We start from the raw sequence: 24,869 nt of genomic DNA, 5'->3' as shown, positions 1-24,869 counted from the left end.
AAAAACAGAGAAGAAAATCCATAGATGCTCACTGACTTACCACCTCTGTCACTTTTGTGTACTCCATCAACAGAAATCAATTTGCTATGATCTGCTTGCTCCTTTACAACACTGTTGATAGTCCGAGTGCCATTCTCTTTTCCCCCAGTTTTCGGCTTTGTTGTTTCTTCCTATAAAAACAAAACAAAATGTAACAAAAACCCAACTTCAGAAAACATCATATTCCTACACTTGGTCATTCAGTCAGGAAGACAACATATATTTACTGTATGCATCAGATCATAGGCATTACCCTGGGAGAAGCTGGCAATCTACATAAAAGACAGATTCTGCTCTATATTCTAGGGGAGGTAGAGACACATGAAAATGAATCAACACAGACAAGTATCATTCAACAGCTCTACACCTGCAGTGAACAGACACAGTAAGGGCACAAAGGAGAGAAGAGACTTGCTGCGTGTCAATAGCTCCGGGAACGCTGGGAAGACCAGACTGTGTCTTAAACGACAGACCCAGTGCAAAGAGCAGACGTGAAGGGGGTTCTAAAAAGGGCAGCCTGAGCCGAAGGTCGAGGTGTGAAACAGCATGAGAAGTCACATGGAAAACTAGAACTCAGTTACTGGGGACGGAATGGAGAGACAAAATTTGCTGGATTAAATATAAGACATCACTTCATCAATTTAAATGTGAGGATTTCTAAAAAAAGAAATAACTTCAAGTTAAAACTAACTTCCATTGGGAACTATATTCAATATCTCACAACTACAATGGAAAAGAAAGAAAAAGAATTAGATATATACATAGGTATGTATAACCAGATCACTTTACTGCACACCTGTAACTCATACAATACTGTACAACAACTACATTTGAATTAAAAAACAAACTTCTATAACCAAAAAGAAAAAAGGTGAGGATCAAATTTTCTTTCTGCTGTTCATAAAATCAGCTATATGTCCTTCAGAAGAGTCTGAGCACTTTTTTCCATGAGCTGACTTTTCCTTCTCTTAATTTGAATTTGAGATAATTTCTATCATAATTTGTACTATAGAGTTCCTGCTCTCACTTAACCCCACTATTTCTGCTGTTTTTTTGTATAATCATCTCTCTCATTTTGACACTCATTTATCTTGTCCTTATTAGATGAATCTTTCCCCTTTGTACCCCTGCCCATCTTCATATTCATCCAGCCGTTCTTTCCTCCAGCCGTTCTTTCCAGTTGCTTTCTTATTCTTTCTTTTCTTAATGGCATATTTGAGAACTGTTTATTGCCACCAACCTTTACAAATCTCAGTCCTGCACGTGTACCTCTCTTGTTATCACACTGTTTTCTATTGTGATCTTGAGGACTTCCATTCCTGTGTAGGATCCTTTTCATCCCCATGAGAATCAGGGGGACGGTAAGTGAAAAAGCACAGGAAGGAAAAGTTAAAAACAAAACGACTTACCTCTGTAACACCAAGGACTGCTGAAGACGTGAGAGGTTCCGGTGCTGGGAAGGCAGGATGAGAAAAGCCTGAAACTTCACTTGATGGTTGGGAAAAGGTTCTAACCGCATCTTCATTTTCATTATTAGAATTATTGTCCTCAAAGAAGGTGCTAGTTCCTGGTTTCAAAACACCATCTTTTGCCTCTGCTGTAGTGAAAACAAGGTATGGTAGATGGAATTATCTGTAATTTCTCATCAGTGAAAACACAAAAAGACAGTCTTCAAATAACTTACTGTTTATCATGGGTTCTTCCCAGGCCTGAATTAGCTTTGCGAATCTTGGATGCCGGACTTTCTAGAGAAGAAAATAGCAGCTTTAAGAACAACAAATACGAAATTGAAAAAAGTAACTGTAACATTCCCCATTCCTAGATGATCTAACACAAAGAGCGCTGGCTTTGGAGTCATTCAGATATGGATTCAAGTCCTGGGTCTGTCAGTTACCAACCTACATCTTCTCATGGGGTGAGGATGATGAGAGATGACCTCAGGGGTAACAAAATGTTACTTTCTTTACCCCTCATTGATTATTATACAAACACTATGGTATCCATTAGATGACTTTCTTGACCAAAATGATCTAGAACAAAAACTTATCCCTCATAGTTTACAGTCCTATTGAAAAAACTAACATTAAGAAATTTAAAGTAATTGTTATATTTTGAAATATGCTTGCATGATTTATATATGTGTGAATGATCTCTCATGGGGGAAATATGAGAGTTTACTTTTTAGCAGTATCTTATTTGGATGAGTTAGAACAACAAACAGTATAAGCTACTTCTATTCCATTCGCCAAAAAGCTAAAGACAAATGATTGTTCAAATTCAGTTACTTCTAAGAAAGAGGAATAAAAACAAAAGTAATTCTGAGGGGCAATGACTCATGAGTGAAAGCCACACACATAGTAAACAGAAAACTGTCACTAAATATGTTCACAGAGGCAGAGTGAGATGGACTGAAAGAACAGACACTGAAGAAGTGTTTTCTGCAAAGAAATATTAGGTTTGGGACAAACCATTAAAAAAAAAAAGTGGGGAGGAGGAAGAAAAGAAAAAATGAGACATGACTAGTCAAGTACAAACTTAAGGCAAGAAAAAAAGGAAAATGTAAGTATAACAAGGCATGTGGAGAAATATATATATTTTAGCATTTATATATAATAGATCAGGAATGTATCAGTATTGTTAGGGATATACCATGAGTGAAAGCCTCTGTTTTACCTTTTTATTATATATATAAAAATATATGAATTATATATGCAAGTATATATATTCTTCAACAAATTTTATAAAAATATCAAAATACATGATATATGAAACATATATATAAAACAAAGGCCTTTGTTCATAGTGTATCCCCAATAATGCTGACCTGTATTACTCTACAACTGTTTGTTTGTAAATACTACTATAAGTGAGAGTTAAATTTTGTCACTCTCAGTCACTCAATTGAACATGGTCGTCTCTCACTACCTGAACGCTGCAAATTATTACTAGAGAGAGAGAAAAATAGATTTTAGAAAGTTCCTAACATATCAAATTTCCACCTAGACAAAGAACTGGTAATCAGGATTCTAAGGATAATATATAGCTTGAAAAGATATATTTAATGGAACATGAGAGGGGGCTAAAAGAAGGTTAAAAAGTTTTCATCTCAAATTCTAAGCTCACAGTTGGTGGATACTGAAAAACAGACTGTAACCTTTTCCTACTTATCATATACTTCTTATCTACTTCCTTGGCATTTATGACATACTTCCTCTCATAACAACTGAACTTTTACAGCCTAAATAAAGGGAATAGAAATTTAAGTCATATTTTTAGAATTTGAATAGATTTCACTATGACATAGTACGCATATTATATTACCTGTACCATCAAACAGATTTCATTATGATAGAGTGTGCATGTTACAGTACGTGCAGCATGATGCAGAATTCCATGTCTCTTCATGCATTCACATTCAAAAAATAATAAAATGCTTCTTACATTTAAGACCTCATTCTCGGTGCTCCAGGAAATGCACAATTATGTTCCCTAATCTCTAGCGGTGTATACTGATGCAGGGGCTATAAGATGAATATGTAAATAACTATACTACAAAATGTCTGAAACTTGAAATTTTAGAATGGGACACGAGGACTGGACATACTTTTTAAAACTGTAATACAAAAGAATTCTGAAATAGGTTTCATCATATGGTTGTTATTAAGAGTCTACTTTTAAAGCTGGCTGTTATTTTAGGAAAAACATGTATTCTTCAGTTAGATGCAGAGTTTTGAATATACTTGTAATGGGATAATTTAGAAAACACAGAGGAATCTCTTTATAATATGGATTTTGAGAAACAGAATTTTAATTTCTAAATTTCTAGAATTTCAACTATTATTTTAGTCTTAATGCAGAACCAGAGATAGAAATAAAGTAAACAAAAAACAAAAACAAAAAACAAAAAAAAACCCTCTTTCCTCACAACTCTCTGATACCAAAATAAAAAGTGTCCAAGGGGGAAAAAAAAAAAAAGATACATGCTATGTAAGTTTTGGAACTGAAAGGCCCCAGGAAGAGGCCATGATTATCACAGTAAGTAGCTGTGTGCACTGAAGATGTCCCTGAGGCACGAGTATTATACAAGTGCTGTCAGTGTGGTTTGAAAGTCAAAGAATCCTTAGCCTTGGCCAAGCTTCACACCTCCTCTGTTGTGGGAAACCTTTCCACAATACAATTTTCCTGTCACGATCTATTTTCTAGTCCATTTTGCTTCAGCCTCATCTTCAGTATTTATCAAAGTAAAAAAAAAAAAAAGAAAAGAAAAAAAAAACCTGCCATATTTTCATAAAATGGTTTACTCTGACCAACTTTCTCATACAAACATAAAACAATGATAAGCAGAACACTGCTAAATTTTAAGAGTAAATACTACACAGAACTAAATTCAGAGCAGAAAAATTAATTTCACAAGAAAACACTTTACCTTGGGAGCAAGATCTAAGTTACCATCTGATGGAGGCCGTGAATCATCAATATCATGTTTGGGTGAAATACTTTGGAGAAAAATACACATCAAAAATGAGTGAGTTCATTTCTTTAAACAAACAAGTCACACAAGTCTATGCTGAGGGATGAGAAAGCAGATTTGGGAGCCAGGCTGCCTGATGGTTAAGTCACAGGTCAACTACTTGTTAACCATGGAATCATGGGTCAACTAGTCAACCTCCTTAAACTACAGTTGCCTAATTAACTACAAGTAAGCTATAACAGCACAGCTACTCTGCAAAGCTGTTGTGGGGACTGTATGAGGTAACAAATGCTAAGTACATAATACGGTGTCTAACCCACAGTAGGACACTCAAGAAGCCTTGTTTCTTTTCTCTGTGTTCCCTTAGTCAACATGTAATTTTTAAAAATCCATAAAATCCTACCTGCTTACAGAGATGTCTTCAAACCTCGGTGCAACCTTAGTCACTGAAATCTCTATTAAAGAAGAAAGTAAAATAGTTTATACGGGCAATAGAAAAACACAGAATATTAAAAGTATAAGACCAATGTTTTTGTTAAAAAGCATTCCATTGGGACCACACCTGGAGACTACACACTTGAGTGAATACTGGTATACTCCTGGTAGGTAATTAATGCATAAAAACCACTTCCCCTCCTTTATATTTATCAAAAAAAAGAGGGTGTTTATCCAAATTTGATATTTTAAAGTGAACTGCTGTTTTCAAGGACCAAAATCCCAACCAAACTTTATGAGACTCACAAAAGAATGATAATCATTAGTAGAATCAGTATCATAAACTGAGTGTCAAGCTTACATAGCGTGGTGTTTCTGGACGACACCCATGGGACAAACCCACCCCACCACTTGGCTTTGTCAGCCTCGTGTTATCTGGGCACGGTCATCCCTATTCGCTCACATACGGTCTAGGGCTGCTTTCACACTGCAATGGCAGACATGAGTGGATGTGACAGACATCACATGGCCTAAAATATTGACTCTCTGGCCCTTTACAGAAAAAGCTTGTGCATCCCTGCTTTATGTCATAACAGGAAACCCTAAGACTCAAATCGAATCTTCTTACTCTTCTGCTCAACATTCTTCACTGAATCCATGCAGCTGCCATTGCTGGTTCCCAACTCGACAAACACTTCTTCTTCGTTGTCCTTGCTGGACAATTGCAACTTTTCTTGGATATTTTCTGCCCCAGGATGAGAAGAAGGTAAACTCTCCTTAGCTGCAGAAAGAGAAATGATTGTTTTACGGTCATCACAGTAACTGCATTTCCTTTCCCAGTGGCTGCTTTAGGAATGAGCATGTGATGTAGCCCAGCCAATAAGATGCTAGGGGAAGTCTACGGAAGCGTCTGTTTCCTTCCTAGTTACAGAAAACATGCAGAGAGAAGCAGCCCTCCTCGCCTGCGGATATTGTCATGTGAGAAGATGATGCTTGGAGCTGCTGCTAATCAGCAGACCAGGAAAGGCGACATCAAACACCAGCAGCCTCACAGCTGAAGGAGGGACAGCATCTGGGATCCTGATTTCATCACCGAACCTTCTAAACAATCCTGACTCCTGTTGCTGTAGCCACTGTTACTTAGGGCTCCTATTATTATTTGCAGCTAAAAGCATTCTGACAAATTTCCCAAGGTCTACAGCAGACCTCCTCCTTTCTATACTACTAGAAAGGCTTTCAGAAGCATGCCTGAGCTAGGTAGTCACCTCGTTCCCAATCACTCCTACAGCATCCTTTCTGCACCAACAAAATGAAACTCATAGATCCTGCAAAGTTCACTGGCACATCTTAGCCTTTGCACCGCTGTCCTTTCTGCCAAATGTAATCTTCAAAGATGTTCCACCCACCAAACACTGCCCTTCTGCCTCCTTCCCTGGCAAACTTCTACTCGCTCTGCATGGCTTACCTGACATCCTACACACTTTTAAAAAACTTCTTTCCTCACCATGGACTTGAAGTATTTGGCACATGTTAAATACCAATAAAAAATACATAAAGACAGTTACAAAGTCCTCGTGGGCTCTGGGACACAGTAAGCACAGAATAAAGTAAAGCCAATCATAAAAATGGTGATGACAGTAACAAGCTCCCGGAGGCCAGGAACTGTGCTTTTGACCTGTTTGCATTCTGTAACGTCAGAGTGGTGCTTACTACCTAAAACACACTTGATAGTCATCTGTTAAGTGGATGAATTAACAGATAAGAATGTTTTCTTTGAAAGTCCTGTTAAAAAAAAACAGACATTAACCAGGGGCAACTCTGTTGTGTTATGAGCACCTTGAAGACCAAAACTCTGTCTTTTCCATCTTTGTATTTCCTACAACAGAAGTTCTTTGCTTGATCAAGGTCTACCAAGTTAAAGGTGCCCTCATACAGTTCAGACTGAACAGCACGCGAGGGGTCACACCTAGGCAACAGTCGTCTTTTTTTTTTTTATGTGAAGCACTTCTGTGCTTTTATTACAATTTGTTGAGTCCTGAGTTGTGCTATTTGAATACTTATTATGACAATCCTTCAACTAATGGCAATAGAAAATCTTGTTCTAACAAAATATAGTTTCATGACAAGTATCCCCAAAAAAGAAGAAAACATCTGACTCTCATGAAGGCAGCATATCTCATTGTTTGCACTTCTGAGGAATGAAATTGGTGAGAGAGCCCTTGTTCGTGTAATGATGTGAAAAGTAACCAGTGCTTCTCAACAAGGCACTGCTTTCCTGACTTCTGCCCTATCACTAGGTACCTTTAAAAAACAATCTCTTATTAGCATGCTGCACACTGGCCCAGCTGTGCAGTTCTAATTGTTGGCCATTTGTTTACAGCACCGGGAAGGTATTGCCGAGCTCCCAGTTTTAAAGACAATCACTTTTTAGTGAGACTAATCACTATGCAATAACTAGCATTCATTTACCCAATGTAATCCATTTGCTGTAAAAATTAAAGATCCAGTTCTGTAACAAGGCCAACTTGTTATAATGTTACAGGAAATGTACAACAAAGTAAAAAACCTATTTTTCTTATTTACACAAAGATATAATACGGGATTTCAGGGGCCATGATTAAACAAATGAATTTCTTTTAAGACAATATTGTCTCAGATTTTAAATTACCTACAATTAACTTCTTAAATACTTCTGAATACTAGACCATTAAGAAAAAATTAATTAAAAAAATAAAAACACATGAAATTTACACACTGGCTTTCATCACTGCCCTTTCATTATCAAAATTTCCTCAATCTTACTTCCGTATCTACGGTGGGCCCAACAACAGTAACTTATTACCAGAACTCTGTCCTAGGTCGCTATTTTGAGGGGAAGTATTCGGTATCTTTCCGGCTCTGTAGTCGACAATCAGTTGGTAAAGGCTATGTATAAAGTGATAAATAAATATTAGTACTTGAATGCTAATATGAAAAACAATTACCAAATATATTAAGTTCTTAGATTATTTCAGACAATATCAGAGGTAATATCAAAACTTCAATTGTCCCATATATTTCAAATTTGTACAATCTACACTTTTAAATTTAGGATGTATACTTAAAAAGGAAAAAAAGTAAGGTGAAGTAGTCATGAACTGAGGGCAGTACAGCTCAGTAAAAGTTAACTAGAGCGACCCTGACATACGGAAAGTATCTCGAACTCAGAAGTCCCAGCTCTATAACCAACAGCTGTTTGTTCCTGGACAAGGTGCTTCTCTTCAGCTCAAAGTCTCCCTTTATAAAACTGGGATCTTACTGTCAGGCAGTTAGTTATTAATACTCGTAAGAGTATTATGAAGATTTAATGAGATAATGTATCCCCCAGATGCTCAGAGAAACAGTGGAAGAATGGAATAATTTGTTCTTGAACTTTAATGCTGGAACTATTTGAGAATCCCAAATAAAACCCAATGTGTGTTTTTTTCATAGGTGTAACATCTAAATGTGGCAGTTTTCAGAAAATGTTACAAATTACGGTGACTAGCTGTTCTTCGTGGTTTATAATTCAGGGCACCTCAGCTACTATATAACTTGTAGTTAAACTTATTTATACATATATGACCTCATACAAGCATATGTATGAGAACTAAACAAGCTGTCACTCTTAAGTTTACGTGTCCATCGCCACGAAGACCGCGGAAACTGGATCAGCACAGGCATCCCGGGAGCAGAGGTCAATCATGACCCGACTGCAGGACCAGTTTCTTTTTCCTTTTCTTCTTTTAAAAATTTTATTAAAGGTCTTTAGAGAGCAACATCCAGACCCCAGACCCAGCTGCCGAAGAGATCCTGTTAAAACCAGTTTTAGTACCAATGCTGCAGCAACAGAATCAAGGGAAACAAGAGAACGATTAGAATGCCCTCGCCCTGCCCCAATGCCTTGTGGGAGAGGACTGTCACTGTGATCTTAGGCAATCCCTTAGGTTCTTGGAAAATTCAACAGCAAGATTACAGAAGAAAGTCCCCAAAGGAAAATACAGGATTTCCTGCTCTACTAAACATTTTAAGACCCAAACAACTAGTTAGAAAAATCAGATATGTGACATTATTTGTACCCCATGCATTGGGGTTACACTGGAATGAAATGGAGAACAGCAGGACCCTAAGGATAAACACCTTACAAACCCTGAGATAAAGAACCCTGTGCCCACTGCTCCATCTCACTAGTCTGGCCTTTTGCTGGTTTCCAGCTGATGATGTGGAGGGTCTCACTGCCATCCCCAAAGTGCCTGCTCCCAACTAGGAACTCTCACCTGTCACGTAACAAGTAACCGTTAGGTCATTTTCAACCTCAGTTTAGAGAGAACTGGCACTTTAATGTAAACACTTACTGTTCAAAACCATTACAATAAGCATATTCTTCAGCAGTCCGTCCGTGTGAATCTAGCGAATCGGCATTAACACGTTTCTCAAGAAGCAGCTTGACTATGTCCGGTGAGTCATGATACACAGCAAGTGTGAGTGCTGATCTAAAATAAAAGAGACAACTTCACCCTTAGGAACTTAGTTAGCTTAACTTAAACAGTTAATTTGATCTATTTTACCAAGTTAATATCCTGCCCACCCCTGGAGAACTGACCATTTACATGCTTGAGTGCTCATCTTTGCAAACTACCTCCAAGGCTAAAACAGAGGGACAAAAAAGAAGCCTCCTGTCCTACTTGGGTAGCACATAGTAAAAGTTGCTAATTTAAAGTCCTCTGATGGAGAAGGATGCTGAGGTCACTTATCTGAAGTAGGTAAAGATTTAAATAAAGGATTCCCCATTTCTTCCCTCGTCTGAAATACAATACTTTAAAATCAGCTAGAGGTCAGGTAAGGAGAAGCTGTTTGCAGGCTGAAAACAGTAATATGAATAAAAAAGGCAATAAAAATAGTCACGGCTGCAGTTAATCACGCTGAGAAGCATGTGCCCGGCACTAACCTGAACAGTCTACGCATGGTCTTTCTTAGGCACAACCCCCCTTGAAGGATGTACTACGACCCTCCTTTACGTGACAGGAAACATACTGGTTGGTGATAAGTCATGTCCCCCAGGTAACACACCTGGCCAGCAGGAGAGCTGGGAATTCAACCTCGTCTGACTCTAAAGCCCAGCTCTTTCCTCTTTATCATCCACCTAAGACTTGTCTTCTTTAAAGGGAATGTTTATTCAATAATTAAAGCTATTTTTCTTCCTTCTACCATTATCAATTAAAAATAAAAACATCAAACTGTACTAGAAATGAAAAAGGATAAAAACTGACGAGCCCACAGTATCTGGTCATAGTTACTCTCTTAGTGATACTCACTCAGTGATAACCTAATAACATCAGTATCCTTCAAAGAAAGTAATTTAAAGCAGAGTCATCCAAAAAGCAAAACAAACTCCTCTTTGTTTAATATGCATCTTTTCAGAAAAAAATATATACCAAGAAGAGGTTAAAACAAATTATAAAAGAATGAAGAAATTCAACAGTCTCATAAGGTAAATAAAAACTAGAGTCCATACTAATAAAACTAAAATGAAACCCCTGAACTATTTTAAGACCGTATGACCAAAAAAATCAGGTTGCAAATTACATCAGTCACTATCATAAAGGAAGATGAATCCTGCTGCATACTGTTCTTTGTGACACCAGGCAGAATAATTGCTTTTCTACCTAACTGATGATGTGTTGATTCTAACTTCATCCTCTTCTTATTAAGTTAATCTTTCTGATTGGCTGTTACTATTCTAGAACAACATTAAGATTAAACAAAAAGAGAGAGAGAGAGAGAACAAACTATTGTACCTTTGCAGCTTGTCAACTGCATGTACATTTGCCCCGTTCTCCATCAAAAATTTGACCATTTCTTCTTTGTTCTTCCTGACGGCGAGTAAAAATGGTGTCATGTTATACTGTAAAATAGTAAAAACAGTTGACAATGTACAAAATTACATATAAATTTCAAAACTGAATTTAAAAACTTAAGTCTTTGAACTTAAACATACACTATAAAGTAAATAAAAAGTAGCCCCTTCTTCCTCGCCGCTCTGTGCTCCTTCTCTTTAAAAGGTTCCTCCTTGACCTCATCCAAAGTTTCCCTGTGAAGTCACTCTCTGAAACCCACTTCAGACATTTGCTGGTTCCAAGAACCTTCGCTTCTATTGCAGCGTGTGTCAGGCATTCTCTAGTTACCTTACTGCTCAACTACTACTCCCGACACTCTAAACACTGCTCCAGAGAGAACCATTTAGCTGCCGAATCAACTACATTTCTAAGGAGCCACGCTGAGGAGAAAGATACCATACTGTCTGCAACATGCATAACCTATCCAATTACAACTACGACTGATCTCATAAAGCTTGCAGACATTCCAATGGGAATATGACTACTTGCATGTAAAGAAAAAGTTTTTCTTAAACCAACTTATAAATTCTAATTTGAAAAATTCCATCCCACTCTTAGGGATTATTATAAAATATGAAGTAGACTATAAATTAATATAGACTATCTTTAAAATCTTGAAATATTTATCAAAATATACAACAGGAATTGTAAATTCAAATGCTTACAGAGGCAACATAGGTGGCCCGAGTAAGTGAAGGTCACAAGTGAGGACAGCAAACTGGAGAACACACGCCCCACCGAGAAGGGGCCACCTCTGCAGAGCAGACCACACAGGCCTGGGCTCAAGGGGGACCAGATTTGATTCTTTAGGAGAAGTTCTGAAGTGTAGATTTCTGCACAAGTCTCCTAAATTTTAAATGTTGACTCAATGTGTGGAGACAAACTGAACATATCCAGGGCCATGTTTAGTCTATAGCACACTTGTGTTTTTATGTTTGCTGTGTTTCCAAACAGTTGGGTATAAATCAACTATTTGTATGTAAAACCTTGCCTTTCTTTAGAATCATACGTCTTACACACAAAAACACTGGGCCCCAACATGTAATAAAGATTGTGATTAAGACTCATAATACCCACTTCAAGAATGTTTCCAATGCCTACTAAAACTACAATCTACCTGTATCTAATTCTCCCCAATTGTTAATCAAATGGATAATTAGTTCATGAGATGGCCGAAACTAAATTATTAGAACAATTCCAATTTGTTACTAATGTCATGGGTCTTGATGTTTAAAACTGCCATCTTGCATGGTATACTTATATATAATGCAATACAACTCAGCCATAAAAAAGAATGAAATAATGCCATTTGCAGCAACATGGAAGGACCTAGAGATTATCATACTGAGTGAGGTAAGTCAGAGAGTGAAAGAGAAATCCCATAGGATATCACTTAACGTGTGGATTCTAAAAATGCGATACAAATGAACTTATTTACAAAACAGAAATAGACTCACAGACATAGAAAACAAACTGATGGTTACCGAAGGGGAAAGGGGGTGGGAGAGGAATAAATTAGCAGTTTTGGACTAGCAGATACAAATTACTACATATAAAATAGATGAACAACAAAGTCCTACTGTATATACTACAGGGAACTATACTCAATATCCTGTAATAAACCATAATGGAAAAGAATATGTGTGTGTGTGTGTGTGTGTATCTGACTAAGAATGTATAATAACTGAATAATATATATAACTGAGTAACTATATATATAACTGAATGAGAATATACATAACTGAGTAAGAATATATATATAACTGAACAACAATAAATATATAACTAAGAATGTATATATAACTGAATAAGGATATATATAACTGGATAAGAATATATATGTAACTAAGAATGTATCTACAACTGAATAAGAATATATATATAACTGAATAAGAATATATATATATAACTGAATCACTTTGCTGTACACCAGAAACTATCACAACACTGTAAATCAATTAGACTTTAATTTAAAAAAAGCTGTCATCTTGATTATGCTAGGGCTCACTGAATCTAACAGATATATTGCAAGAGTCCGTCACACAGCTTTAACCAAAAGAAGGCTCATGATTTCCTATTATTGCAATCAGAAAAACCCTGTTGACCTAATGACCTGGATGGGAACAAAAGGTGCAAAATCTTTAAAGGGTCCGACTCTACTTATTGAATCCCTCACCACAAGCAAGTTTCTAAGACTGTACTGAGAGCCACTGAATGATCAGTGGTTAGAAAGGAAAAGGAGCTATTCTTCCAGGCAATAGATACTGCCAGTAATATTGCCAATAAACTCCTCAATCACAGAGGAAGAGACGGATAAAAGTCAGGCTAACATGGCTGCAAAGCAGAGCACTGAAAGCAGTAGCATCTATCAAACCCCCGCTCTTCCAGAGATGTCTTATTTTTGAGATCTGTGAATTTACATGTATTACACGAATCCATTCAATAGTCCTTAACCAAGGCTTGTATCAGAATCTCAGGGAAGTATTTCTAAATACCTGCGTCTAGACCTGAGTACATTTACTCAATCAAAATCTTCAGGGGTGAGCCAGGAGAAAAAGCAGGAGGACCAGCTGCGCCATCACTTGCTCCCCACCTACAGCCACAGCCCCGCAGGGGAGCTGCACCAGGCTGAGCGTGGAAGACCCCAAGGTGAAGGTGTACGTGGAGGGCCACGTGGCCACCAGCACAAGCGAATGCCCCTGCTGGCTGTCAAACAGGACCTGACCTCACTTGCCCAGATTCGAGAACCTGGGATCCTGGGGTGCTCAGGGCCTGTGGCTTGCTGCCTCCCCTGCCCAGGTGCAGTCACCCAGCTCCCCCTGCTGGGTACTGGGTTCCTTCCTCCTCCCACCCATCCCCAGGCAGGCACCCAGCCCCTGCCATCACTTCACTCCCCGCAAGCCTTCATCTTCTGTAGGCTCTGAGCCTACCACCCACTCCCAGGCACTTCCTAATGGGAAGTTGTTCCTTCTGGGGTACAAGTGTGGCTGGGAGACAGAGCTCTGCCCTTTCTGTGGGCACTACCTCTAGCCTCTGGCCTTGGCTTTGGAGTTGTTTCCATGATAACAGGGCCTGATGTACTGTATTCAGTAAACATATTACTATAAATAAAACACCTGTAGCTAGAAAAGACCCTGTATTCCAAATATCTTGTAAATAAAGTCAGTTGAGCTATACCTCGTTTATCGCCTCAATATTTGCATCATAGCGGAGCAGCTCTGCTGCAACTGATGTATTTCCAGCCAAGACGGCGTAATGCAGAGCAGTGTTTTGAAAGTCGTCCGCAAGATTTGGGTCAGCACCCTGTTCCAGCAGGATACTGACACACGCTTCTTTCCGGCATTGTACAGCCTGTTGGTATCGCAGCAAGAAACAGACTGTAAGTGCCAGGCATTCCAAGTTAACATTCCTCAAGTTCCAACAGTTCATTATATTTAAAACAGGTAAATTCATTTTTATTCTAAGTAATTAAATCAAATCCATCTCACGTGGACACGGTTGGCTGCTACACACCTTGATGAGAGCTGTCTTGCCTTCCTTGTCACGAGCATTCAGATCACAACGCCACCCTATAAGGAAAGTCACCACTGGTGACTGGCCGCTCGTGCAGGCTAAGTGTAGGGCAGTCCTGCGAACGTAAGAGGACTGTTTAGGAAATTAGAGCATACTAGTTCAAAGATAGTTACTCACGTAATTGTAAACATTCAACAGCATGCTATTCCTACCCCTTTAAAACTAACATTTAGTCTTCTTATCTTAGTTCTTTCTATGGGGAAAGAACAGTATTTATTAGCTCTTATTACTCACCACATTAATGGAAGAACTACCTGTTTGAATAGAAAGGGCATGCCGTTGAGATTCAGCTCAGCTTGGGTCTGACTTCTACTTTAACACTGTCACTTATTAGCTCTCAATTAGCCTGTCTGTGTCTCAATTTCCTCATCAACAAAATGGGCATGAAGTAGTAGTTATCTTACAGGACCCCACTGCGATGCTTAAATGAAAAGCTATGCAAAATGTCTGGCAGTTCCTTGCACAAAATAACAGCTCAATAATTGTTAGGTAATATTATAATTGTTACCATTACTATTTTACAAAGACAACATTTCAATTCAGTAAAATGACAGTATATCTACTTTGCTGCTGCAAAGATGCGAGAGTACACTGTACTTCAATGATTCTAACATGCTCATTGTCTCACACTTCAACATCTCTGACATGGGAAGGCAATTTAAAATTCATGTCTTACAACCTTATTTGGCAGCTCCTCCCAGGCCCGCCCCGCCCTGCCCCGCCGCTGTTACCTGTTGTTCCTGTCTCTGCTGTGCACGAAATTCTTCTTACGTAACAGCAACACCTCCACTGTGTCCAGATCGCCAAGATATGCGGCTTTGTGGAACTTCTTTAGTTCGTGCTTACGGATGGGATACCTAGGCACGGGGTGCTCATGATCCCTGCGCTCTCTCTGACGGGCGCTGAAGCCCACCCAGCTCACAAACTTAGCGAGTCTCTTCTTCATTTGGCTTATCGCCTTCCGACACCGCTCACTTCCCTCCTGGCCTCTTGCCGCCTCCCGATCTCAGCGCTGGCGCTACAGAAGAGCCACAGAGGTCTCGCTTCCACACCTTGGCTGCGAAGCTCAACGGCTTGGAATGTTTCGTCCGGAACAGTCGTAGCCTAGCAACAGCACTGACCCTCAACTGTCCCTCAACTGTCCCTCCAGAGCCAGTGTCCCTGTGAGTGCGCACAGAGGCCCAGAGGCCCGGTGCGCACGTGGGAGCCTAATGCATTTCAAATCTCTCCAATTGCTTGTGGGCCATTTTGGATTCCTTTCAAATGTTGGTGCTAGGTGGCTGAGTGTTTTGGGACATTTCCAGAAGTGAGGCTTGCCCCTGAGAAAGTCATGTTTGTATGCAACTGTGGTTAGAGTGGGGTGGAACCACAGGATGCTGAAGGCCTAGTCCCCCAGAGAGCTCCCCACCAAAAATCTCTATCTCCTTATCCCTCAGTTTATTCCTTTCCCCATCCCTCTGGGCCCCAGCCAGTCTCCAGGGAACTTAGCAGATGCAAACAGCAGAAAGCTGTTTTCATGGTTTCAGAGATTGTGGCAATATGTATCATTAAGTACAAACTTGAGAAACCAACACACGCTCTCGATGAAATGAGAACGTGTTTCCGCACGCCTGCTGACCCTGCTCTGTGGCTCAGCCTTATGTTTACATGCTTTCTTCACTTTATTTAATTTTTTGCTTTTATTTCCACCAATTAAATCTTGAATCAATCCAAGGCTTATTTGGGAGCATGGTATAACATTTGAGAACTTTTTAACCACATAACTATGAAAACACCATGTCAGTTACTCAGCGAGGCCATGCTGCTGGCTGACCACTGGCAGGAGGAGTGGAAGGCAGGGCAGGCCTCTTCTTCCTGCCAAACTCCATCCTTCCTCCCTCAGCTGGCTAATTATGACTTCTGGCCCTGCCAGGATTAAAACTGCAGGGGGCAGTAGAGTTCCTAAGTGGCTGACACTCCTGGGAGCTGGTCTTGAGTGGACTCAACCTGGCAAGTGTTTTGAAGCTGACTCTCTCAGGGGCATTTCTGGACCCACACCTGCCGTCACCTGCAACTCCCCTGACCTAAGTGAATGTGGTGTTACTAATTTACCCTTTTAATCTATCTTTTCTATTAACATACACTGTTATTTCCTTCGTCTTAAAAAAAAAAATGCGTTCACCTTCCAGCTGTGGCCCCATCTCTCTGCTCTCCGGCACACACGCCTCCTGCCCCTGCAAAGGAGCTGTTCCCATTCGCTTCCTCTGATTCCTCTCATTTTCCATCCAAGCAAGCATGTCCACTGACTGCAACTGCTCATGACAGGGTCACCCACCACCCACCAGGTGCTGACTCCACGGGGAACTCTGTCCTCTCCTTGCACGGCCCGGCAGCCACACTTCCCACCGTTGCTCTCCCCGACTTCCTCAAGCCCTTTCCTCACGGGGCTTCCCAGGCCTCAGGCTGCTCTGGTTTCCTCCCACGGCCCTGGCCAGTCTTCTCAGTCCCAGGCCCTGAATGCTGGCACACAGCACCCCTGAGGCTGTCTTCTGGCCTCTACTACTTTCTGCTGCTGCCCCCATCGGCCTTAGGGCTTTATGTATTCTCTAGAAGTTGACAACTTCCAAACTGCTATTTCCAATCTAGACCTCCCTCCTGTATTCCAGACTCAAATACCCATTGCCTCTCAACGTCATCTCTTGGAAGTTTAATAGGACTTCTCCTAGGCCGGCCCTCTCATGTTCCTGCCCTCATCAGGGCCTGCCCTCTCCTGGGCCTGCCCTTTCCTCGTCTTGCCCTCTTCCTCCTGGGGAAGTAAGCCAGAAAGAGAAAGAAAAATACAGTATGAGATCACTCATTTGTGGAATCTTAAAAAAATAAGACAAAATAAATACGAAACAGTAACAGACTCATAGACATAGAGTACAAACTTGTGGTTGCCAAGGGGGTGGGGGGTGGGAAAGGACAGACTGGGAGTTTGAAATTTGCAGATACTGACAGGCATATGCAAAATAGATAAACAAGATTATAAAGCATAGCACAGGGAAATATATACAAGATCTTATGGTAGCTCAGGACGAAAAAGAATGTGACAATATATGTATGTTCATGTGTAAGTGAAAAATTGTGCTCTGCACTGGAAATTGACACAATACTGTAAACTGACTAACTCAATGAAAAAAAGGTTAAAAAAAAAAAAGAGTGCTCCATTCAGAGCTATGGTTACGTGCTGATCTTTCAGGGACAAAGACTAGGTTGGAACTAAATGTACAGACTGGGAGATAAAGGGATTTCAACTACTCTAACCACTTCCTGTTGAATGAAACAGAGAAGCCAAGCCCTCACATTTCAAAGGGTGACAGGGAGTCAGGGGCCCGGTACGCCCTCTCCCACCTAGGCCTGGGTGGGAACAGTGGGCAGCCCCGGCCAGGGCCACAGGCAACAGTAGCCTCAGCTGTGCCCATCTGGACAGACAGACTGGCATGGCCCCACGGGCTCTGGGACTGCAAGCCCCATGGTGGCCATGGGGGTCATTACCATTCTGGGCCTCTGTGGCCTCTCTGAACTCACCCCTCCCCAATCCCATCTTTCAGGGAAGGATCTACAAACCCAGCCAGAGGGGATGCAGGACAGTGGGGCAGAGGAGAAAAGTCATTCCAGGCATCTCCCAGCCTCCCTGCAGCCCCACTCTCTGAACCTGAGCCCATGTCAGTGCAGAGACCCCTCCCACCTCTGCCTCCTCACATCAAGAGTGACCTATTCGTTGGAGGATGAGGGTGGGGTCAGACCTCAGTCTCTGGCTGTGACTTTGACATCCAACTGCCTCCTCTCTGCCCCACCCACCCTGCTGCCTGTCACATGGCCCCTCAGGTGCCCCTTCAGTCTCCCACCTGCACTCCTGCCAGGAAGCTCCCTTCCTCCCTTAACCCCTCCAGACTCTCCTGGAGCTAAAGCCTGGACCCACCTCTGCCTCCTGCCTTGGCCAGGCCGGCACTGTTACCCTCCCCCCATTTCAAGGTGAAGAAACAGGCTCAGACAGGGTCACAGTGAGGAGGCGGGAGTACCCACCCCTGAACTCACAGACTGACCCCAATCTCATGACCCTGGGGTGACCTGCCCTGCTCAAGGAGAGGGTGCTGGCCGTGTGCCAACCGCTCACACCGGGAGGGGGGGCGCTCCTGGCCCGGGTGAGCGGGGATGCAGCAGAGCTGTCCTGGCCTCAGGAAGCCAGCACAGCCCACCCTGGACTCACCCCCACGTGAACCCTGGGAAGTTCCTTCTGCCTCTAACTTCACTTTTTCCATCCTTCCTAAAGCCTCTGGCTGGCCATCGCCCCACGCAGAGCTAGGCCAGTGGGTGGAGAAGGGAGATTGAAGTCTGCACCCCAGTGCCCACCCGGACTCCTGGTGCCAGCACCTCTGCTCTGCTGTCCGTGCACATGCCGGCCTCCTGCCCACAGGGACTCGTTGCTTCTTGTTGCCTGGGCCCAGCAGTGACCCAAGGTCGGTCACTGTTCTGCAGTCCCCTCCTGGTGTCCTTCCTGACAGGCCTTCTAGGCACAGCAGGAGCTGGGCATGGGTGGCCTCCTGGTTAAGAAGGCACCATGAACATCTCCTTTCTTTTCTAATAGAAAGGCAGTGACTTCAAGAAATTGATACTTCCGGGTAATCTAGGAAATAAAAGACAAACCTTCACAAATCCTGTTCCTGGAGTCTCAAGATCCTGGTTAAGATGGGGAAAAAAAGCTTGATAATAAACAATGAATTCAAACCCTAGTTGTACGCTACTTTACAGTATCACGTGCAAACATCTGACTTTCCAGTCTTGGAGTGGCCCATTTGGGACACTAACTGAACCAGGGTCACCATTTTTTTCCACTTTATAAGTTGTTATGCACCTGAATTATGTGTATCCACGACACAAAAGGTAACATGAACATGTAAACAATAATAGTATACTCCAGAAACTGACAAGCGTAACTATACACAAAATATTTAGAACAAAATGACAATGACACCACTACACATTAGCTTGTGGAACCTCAAACTGAGAATATCTAGTGAGTAAACAAGAAATATCAACTAAGCTACGATAAAACAAAGAAAAGTAGTACAGAAATGAATGTCGTACAAACAAGAGACAGAAGTTTTAAAAAATCCTCAATTCGTCTCTGAAAAGATTAATAAAGTAGAATAATACTTTCCTACTAAGAAAAAAGAGAAGCACACATAACATATTAACAGGTTAACACTTTAAATCAGCCAGTTTATAAATCTCCGCCATCTGTGACGCCTTCCTGTCTGCCCCTCACCTGCACGTTCAGACAAACTGTTCATGCTGTTACTTCTACCACCGTGTTCTCATACGCCCACTCCTTTCACCCCGGGGGCCCTTCCACACCTCGACGGCCCTTCCACACCTCGACTGCACTCCAGCAGCCGCCCCTTCGTTACACTGTCCAAATCTTGCCTTCCTCATTCCCTTTTATAACAATACTAGAGCTCTCTTCAACACAAAGCCAAACACATCAGTCTCACTCACAAAAGCCATCAAAGACGCCTATTTTTTTAAAAGCAGAAAGTCAGCCAACCTCTGACCCTAAGTAAACACAGGAAACAGTCCGCTACACCTTCTCACCTCCCACTCCTGTATCACTGGGTCATCTCCTGCTCCCCGAGGGGACCAGCCAGGTGCTTTCACGATCATGTTCCCCCCAGCCTACAGGACACTTCCCTTGCTTCTGCCTCTCAAATTCCTATTCATAATTCCAGTCTTAAGTTTCAATGCCACATCTTCCATGAAAGTACCTCTGATCCATCAGTTACAATAATTCCCTAATTCCCAACAATCCTTTGTCACTCTCACTGTACCTCTTTTGTAAAACACAATTCTACCTGCATTGGAACTTTTAATTTACATTATCTGTCTCCTTCAAGAGACTACAGTTCTTTGGGTGATGACTGTGTTTTAGCCATCTGTGCGTAACCTTTAGGAACTAGGACAGTGTCCTGTAATAAGCAAATACTCCAGAACTCTTAAGTGTACAGTCAGAATTGGATCTGACAGTAAATGGTAATTATGAGACTACTACTGAGAAATTTATCTTCACTAGAATTCAATGAACTGACTTCTCCAGACACATCACCCACAAATCACTACAGTGACCTTGGGGAAGCATTCTTCCTACGTTTTCCTCAATCTTTCACGTAATGTCTGCAGAAATTACTTTCATAACAATAAATTGAAAAATAAAAATGCAATAAATGCAACAAACCTAACAGTCAAATTGGCTGAACACATTCTGACACTACAAAAATAGTAGTAAAGGTTTAGCTGAACTAAATATGAAAAAGCCAATCAAGCATTTACAGAAGTTCCAAAAACAGATAATCTACACAGAATTAGGGTAAAGGTATTTAAAGGAATGTGTGGGCTAAGGAGTCCAAGAAATGCGTCAGTGTGTTAAACGGGTAAAACAATCTAAAAATCACCTACCAAGTGATTCTCTGAACCTCAGAAGGGCTATTGGAAAACATCAAGTCATAGGAAAACAATCCAATTCAAAAGTGGGCAAAGGATTTTAATGGACCCTTCTCCAAAGACATACAAATGGCCAGTAAGGCCAAGAAAAGATGCTCAGCATCACTAATCATTAGGGAAATGCCTATCAAAACTACACTGAGATGCTACCGCACGCCCACTAGGCTGGGCACTATCAAGAAAACAGACTATGACAAGTGTCAGTGAAGACGTAGAGCCTTGCAACCCTTTGTGCACTGCTGGCGAGAATGTCAAATGATACACCACTATGGAAAATGATACGGCAGTTCCTTAAAAAATTAAAAATAGAATTACCACTTAATCCAGCAATCCCACTTCTCGGTGTATACCCAGAATTGAAAGCAGGGACTCAAAACATATTTGCACACTCATGTTTCTAACAGTATTATTCATAATAGTCAAAAGGTGGAAGCAACCCACAGATGGATGAATGAATGGATAAACAAAATGTGGTATATACATAAAACAGATTATTATTTAACCTTAAAAATGAATGAAATTCATTTACAAAAATGAACTTATTTACGAAACAGAAAAAGACACACAGACAGAAAACACATTTATGGTTGCCAAGGGGGAAAAGCGGTGGGAAGGGATAAGCTGGGAGTCTGAGACTTGCAGATACTAACTACTCGATAAATAGAATAAATACCAAGATTCTTCTGTAGAGCACAGGGAGCTATATTCGGTATCTTGTAGTCATGTATAATGAAAAAGTATGAAAAATAACCTATCTATGTATATGTATGACTGAAACATTACGCTATATACCAGAAATTGACACAATATTGTAAACTGGCTATCTTTCCATTTAAAAGAACAAAAAGGATGAAATTCTGACATGCGCCACAACATGGACCAATCTTGAAGACGTAATACTAAATGTAGTAAGCTAGACAAAAAGGGACAAATGTGGCTTGATTCCACTTATACAAGATACACAGAATAATCAAATTCAGAAAGGAGAATGCTTAACGGGGCTGCGTCGGGAGGAGGGATGGGGAGTAACTGTCTAACGGGCACAGAGTTTCAGTTTGGGAAGCTGACATGGTTCTGGAGATGGATGGTGGTGGATCGCACAACAATGTGAATGTACTTATCGCCACTGAACTGAATACTTAAAAATGGCTACAACAGTGAATTTTATGTTATGTATATTGTACCACAATTTTGTAAGTTCAGTAATTTTTTACTATCAAGGAATGTCATGGAAACTATGTATCTGTGACAAAGACTTAAAATTCTAAACTGTCAAACTTTGCTGCATTGTGCTAAAATTATATAAATTCAACACAGAAAAACTGGCTACTACTTACTGACTAGAAGCCCACTTTGCTGTTGTTCAGCACATTATAGTAATTTTTAGGGTGTTAGTAGGTAACTCATTTATAATAACCAAAACACAAGTACAAAAACATAGCCAAAAAATTCATCAGGATCAGTGAAGAGCACCTAAGTTCCTGTACAATGACCTCTCCTGACAATTAGCAGCACAAAATCACAACGGTTTCTCTCACTTCCTACTAGAAGCCCTTGAAAACTAAGACAAAATTGGGATCACTATTAAAGTGGACAAACTAATTATGCAGGTCAATGTAATTACTATTTAACAGATACAGTTATCATTCAACATTTTTTAAAACGTGGGGTCCACGGAAAAACAAATCGTCAATTATACTCAAGAACTGACGTTCATCTTGATGTGCTCTCTCTGGAAGCTTGCTTTGCAGTCTCTAGGAGGTGAAAGGAACACTTTGTATCTCCCATCCATCAATATCTGAATTAACATATTTTAAAGATAAAACCCAAGAAACAACAAAGTTATTAAGAGTGATCTCTGTCATTTAGATGAGACTTGCTCTGTATACAGAAAGCATCACTAGTTGCACTGGAACAGATTCAAAATACCAAATATCACCATTTGTGCCCCACTTTCGCTTCCGTTGTGCCACCACAGTCAATCATGATGTTCTTTAGGCAAAGCAATCAAGTTTACGATTAATCCAAACTTACAGTAAGGGAGTAAAATTCATACTGGGTTATGAGAAAGAGGGATGGGTGGGAATAAAAAGGACATGACAGGTCTATCGCGACAGCATAGTGCACAGCCTCGGGTGTGGCCTCTCCTCAACACGCAGCTGCAGGATCCCCTACTCTGCTGAATTCTGGATTCTTACACCCCCTTAACTGATGTTCCAAAGGCTTCTTAATACAAGCTGAAGCTGATCTTCATCTACCCCTTCTATCCAAATCTGCTCCTTTCCCTGAGGTTCCTCACAGGCTCATGTTAAGCTGAAGTTCAGAGTCATCATTAATCCCCTCTCCTTCACCCCGTACCACATTCAAATGATCAGTAAGTTCTCAAATCCACCTCCTCTCACTCCACGACCACTGCCACGCCCAGCTCATGTCCTCACTGAGTCACACCTGTACTACTGCAGTACCCCCCAAGTGCTTCTCTGCTTCAGGTGTTCCCTCCTTCTTCTCCACCCTCCTCTCATAGATCCTCCTTGGGTCCACAGAGCAGTCTTTATGAAACATAGTATCACATCAGCTCCTTGTTTAGAAACCTTCAGTTGATCCTGTGTGAAATCATAACCAGTCCCAATTCTTTATAGCACGTCTTACAAAATCTTTCCAAATCTGGACCTAACGTCTGTCTCTAGCCTCACCTGCCTATACATGGACAGTTGTGCCCCCGTAGGGCTGCCGGTTCCTCTCCTACAGGCTCGCATTCCTTCACATCCCTGTGCCTTTGCAAATGGCCATCTCACTCCCTGAGAAGACCTCCCGCTTCCCCACTCCCTATCCATGCCACGAGTACTTTTACTTACCCTTTAAAATTAGGTTCACGATATCATCAACAAAGAAATTGCAAGGGAAAAAAGAGATGTCGGGGTAATGCAGAGACTAAAAGAGGGTAAGAGCCTACACAAATGCTCTGTGGAATAGTGTTCCTGGCCTGTTTCACAATCATACGGCTAGAAAAAAACAAGAAGCCAATAGGAACCATTTTTTTAAATTAAAAATAGGACACCCCTAATCTATTCCTAGCTAGGTGACAGTGTTTAAAAGCTGATACGTAACATTTCACACCCACGACGATGGCTACCGTCAAGAAAACAGGAAACAACATGTGTTGGTGAGGATGTGGAGAAGCTGAAACCCTGGTGCACTGCCGGTGAGAATGTAAAGTGATGCAGCCATTATGGAAATTGGTACGGTGGTCCCTGAGACAATTAAAAATACAATTACCATTTAACCCAGCAATATCATTTCTCAGTATATATCCCGAAAAATTGTAAGTAAAGACTCAAAAAGTATTTGCACTCATGTTCGTAACAGCGTTATTCACACGAGTCAAAAGGTGGGAGCAACCCAAGTGTCCGTGGATGGATGAACGTAAAAACTAAATGTGGTGTATACATAAAATGGAGTGGTACTTAGCTTTAAAAAAATTAATGAAATTCTGTTATGTGCCACAACACGGATAAATCTTGAAGATCTTATGGTTTAAGTGCAGTAAGCTAGAAACAAAGAGGACAAATACTGGGGAGGGTATAGCCCAGTGGTAGAGCGCACGCCTAGCGTACACAAGGTCCTGGGTTCAATCCCCAGGAACTTCTCTAAAAATAAACAAACATACCTAATTACCTATCACCACCAAAAAAAACCAAAAAAACAAAAACAAAAAAAAACAAACACTGTTCGATTCCTCTTATATGAAGTATCTAGAGTAATCAAATGCATAGAGTCTAAAGTAGAATGGTGGTTGCCAGGGGCAGGGAAGAATGGGAGTAATTACCTAATGAGTTTGGGAAGTTCAAAAAGATCTGGAGATGGAAGGTGGTGATGGCTGCAGAACAATGTGAATGTACTTAATGGAATAAATTTTA

General features: G+C 40.9%; 1 protein-coding gene across 1 annotated transcript in view; it reads right to left on the bottom strand.

Moving 5' to 3' along the window:
* LOC116661678 (POTE ankyrin domain family member A-like) overlaps window positions 1–21,643 on the bottom strand; it is a 23,148-nt gene extending 1,505 nt beyond the window's left edge. The window contains exons 1-13 of the mRNA XM_032474182.1: window positions 21,626–21,643; window positions 15,165–17,218; window positions 14,374–14,488; window positions 14,038–14,211; window positions 10,762–10,868; window positions 9,319–9,456; window positions 7,788–7,870; window positions 5,574–5,726; window positions 4,914–4,965; window positions 4,466–4,535; window positions 1,724–1,784; window positions 1,449–1,636; window positions 7–170 (exon numbers count right to left, since the gene is read on the bottom strand). Of these exons, the coding sequence (XP_032330073.1) occupies window positions 7–170; window positions 1,449–1,636; window positions 1,724–1,784; window positions 4,466–4,535; window positions 4,914–4,965; window positions 5,574–5,726; window positions 7,788–7,870; window positions 9,319–9,456; window positions 10,762–10,868; window positions 14,038–14,211; window positions 14,374–14,488; window positions 15,165–15,379 (1,520 nt within the window). The 5' untranslated portion in view covers window positions 15,380–17,218; window positions 21,626–21,643. The remainder of the gene's footprint in view (window positions 1–6; window positions 171–1,448; window positions 1,637–1,723; window positions 1,785–4,465; window positions 4,536–4,913; window positions 4,966–5,573; window positions 5,727–7,787; window positions 7,871–9,318; window positions 9,457–10,761; window positions 10,869–14,037; window positions 14,212–14,373; window positions 14,489–15,164; window positions 17,219–21,625) is intronic.
* Between the last annotated feature and the right edge of the window lie 3,226 nt (window positions 21,644–24,869).

Source organism: Camelus ferus, chromosome 36 (assembly GCF_009834535.1).
Source record: "Camelus ferus isolate YT-003-E chromosome 36, BCGSAC_Cfer_1.0, whole genome shotgun sequence".
NCBI classification, from domain to species: domain Eukaryota; kingdom Metazoa; phylum Chordata; class Mammalia; order Artiodactyla; family Camelidae; genus Camelus; species Camelus ferus.
The sequence above is the reverse complement of the archived record's forward strand: the minus strand, read 5'-3'. Positions and strand labels throughout refer to the sequence as shown.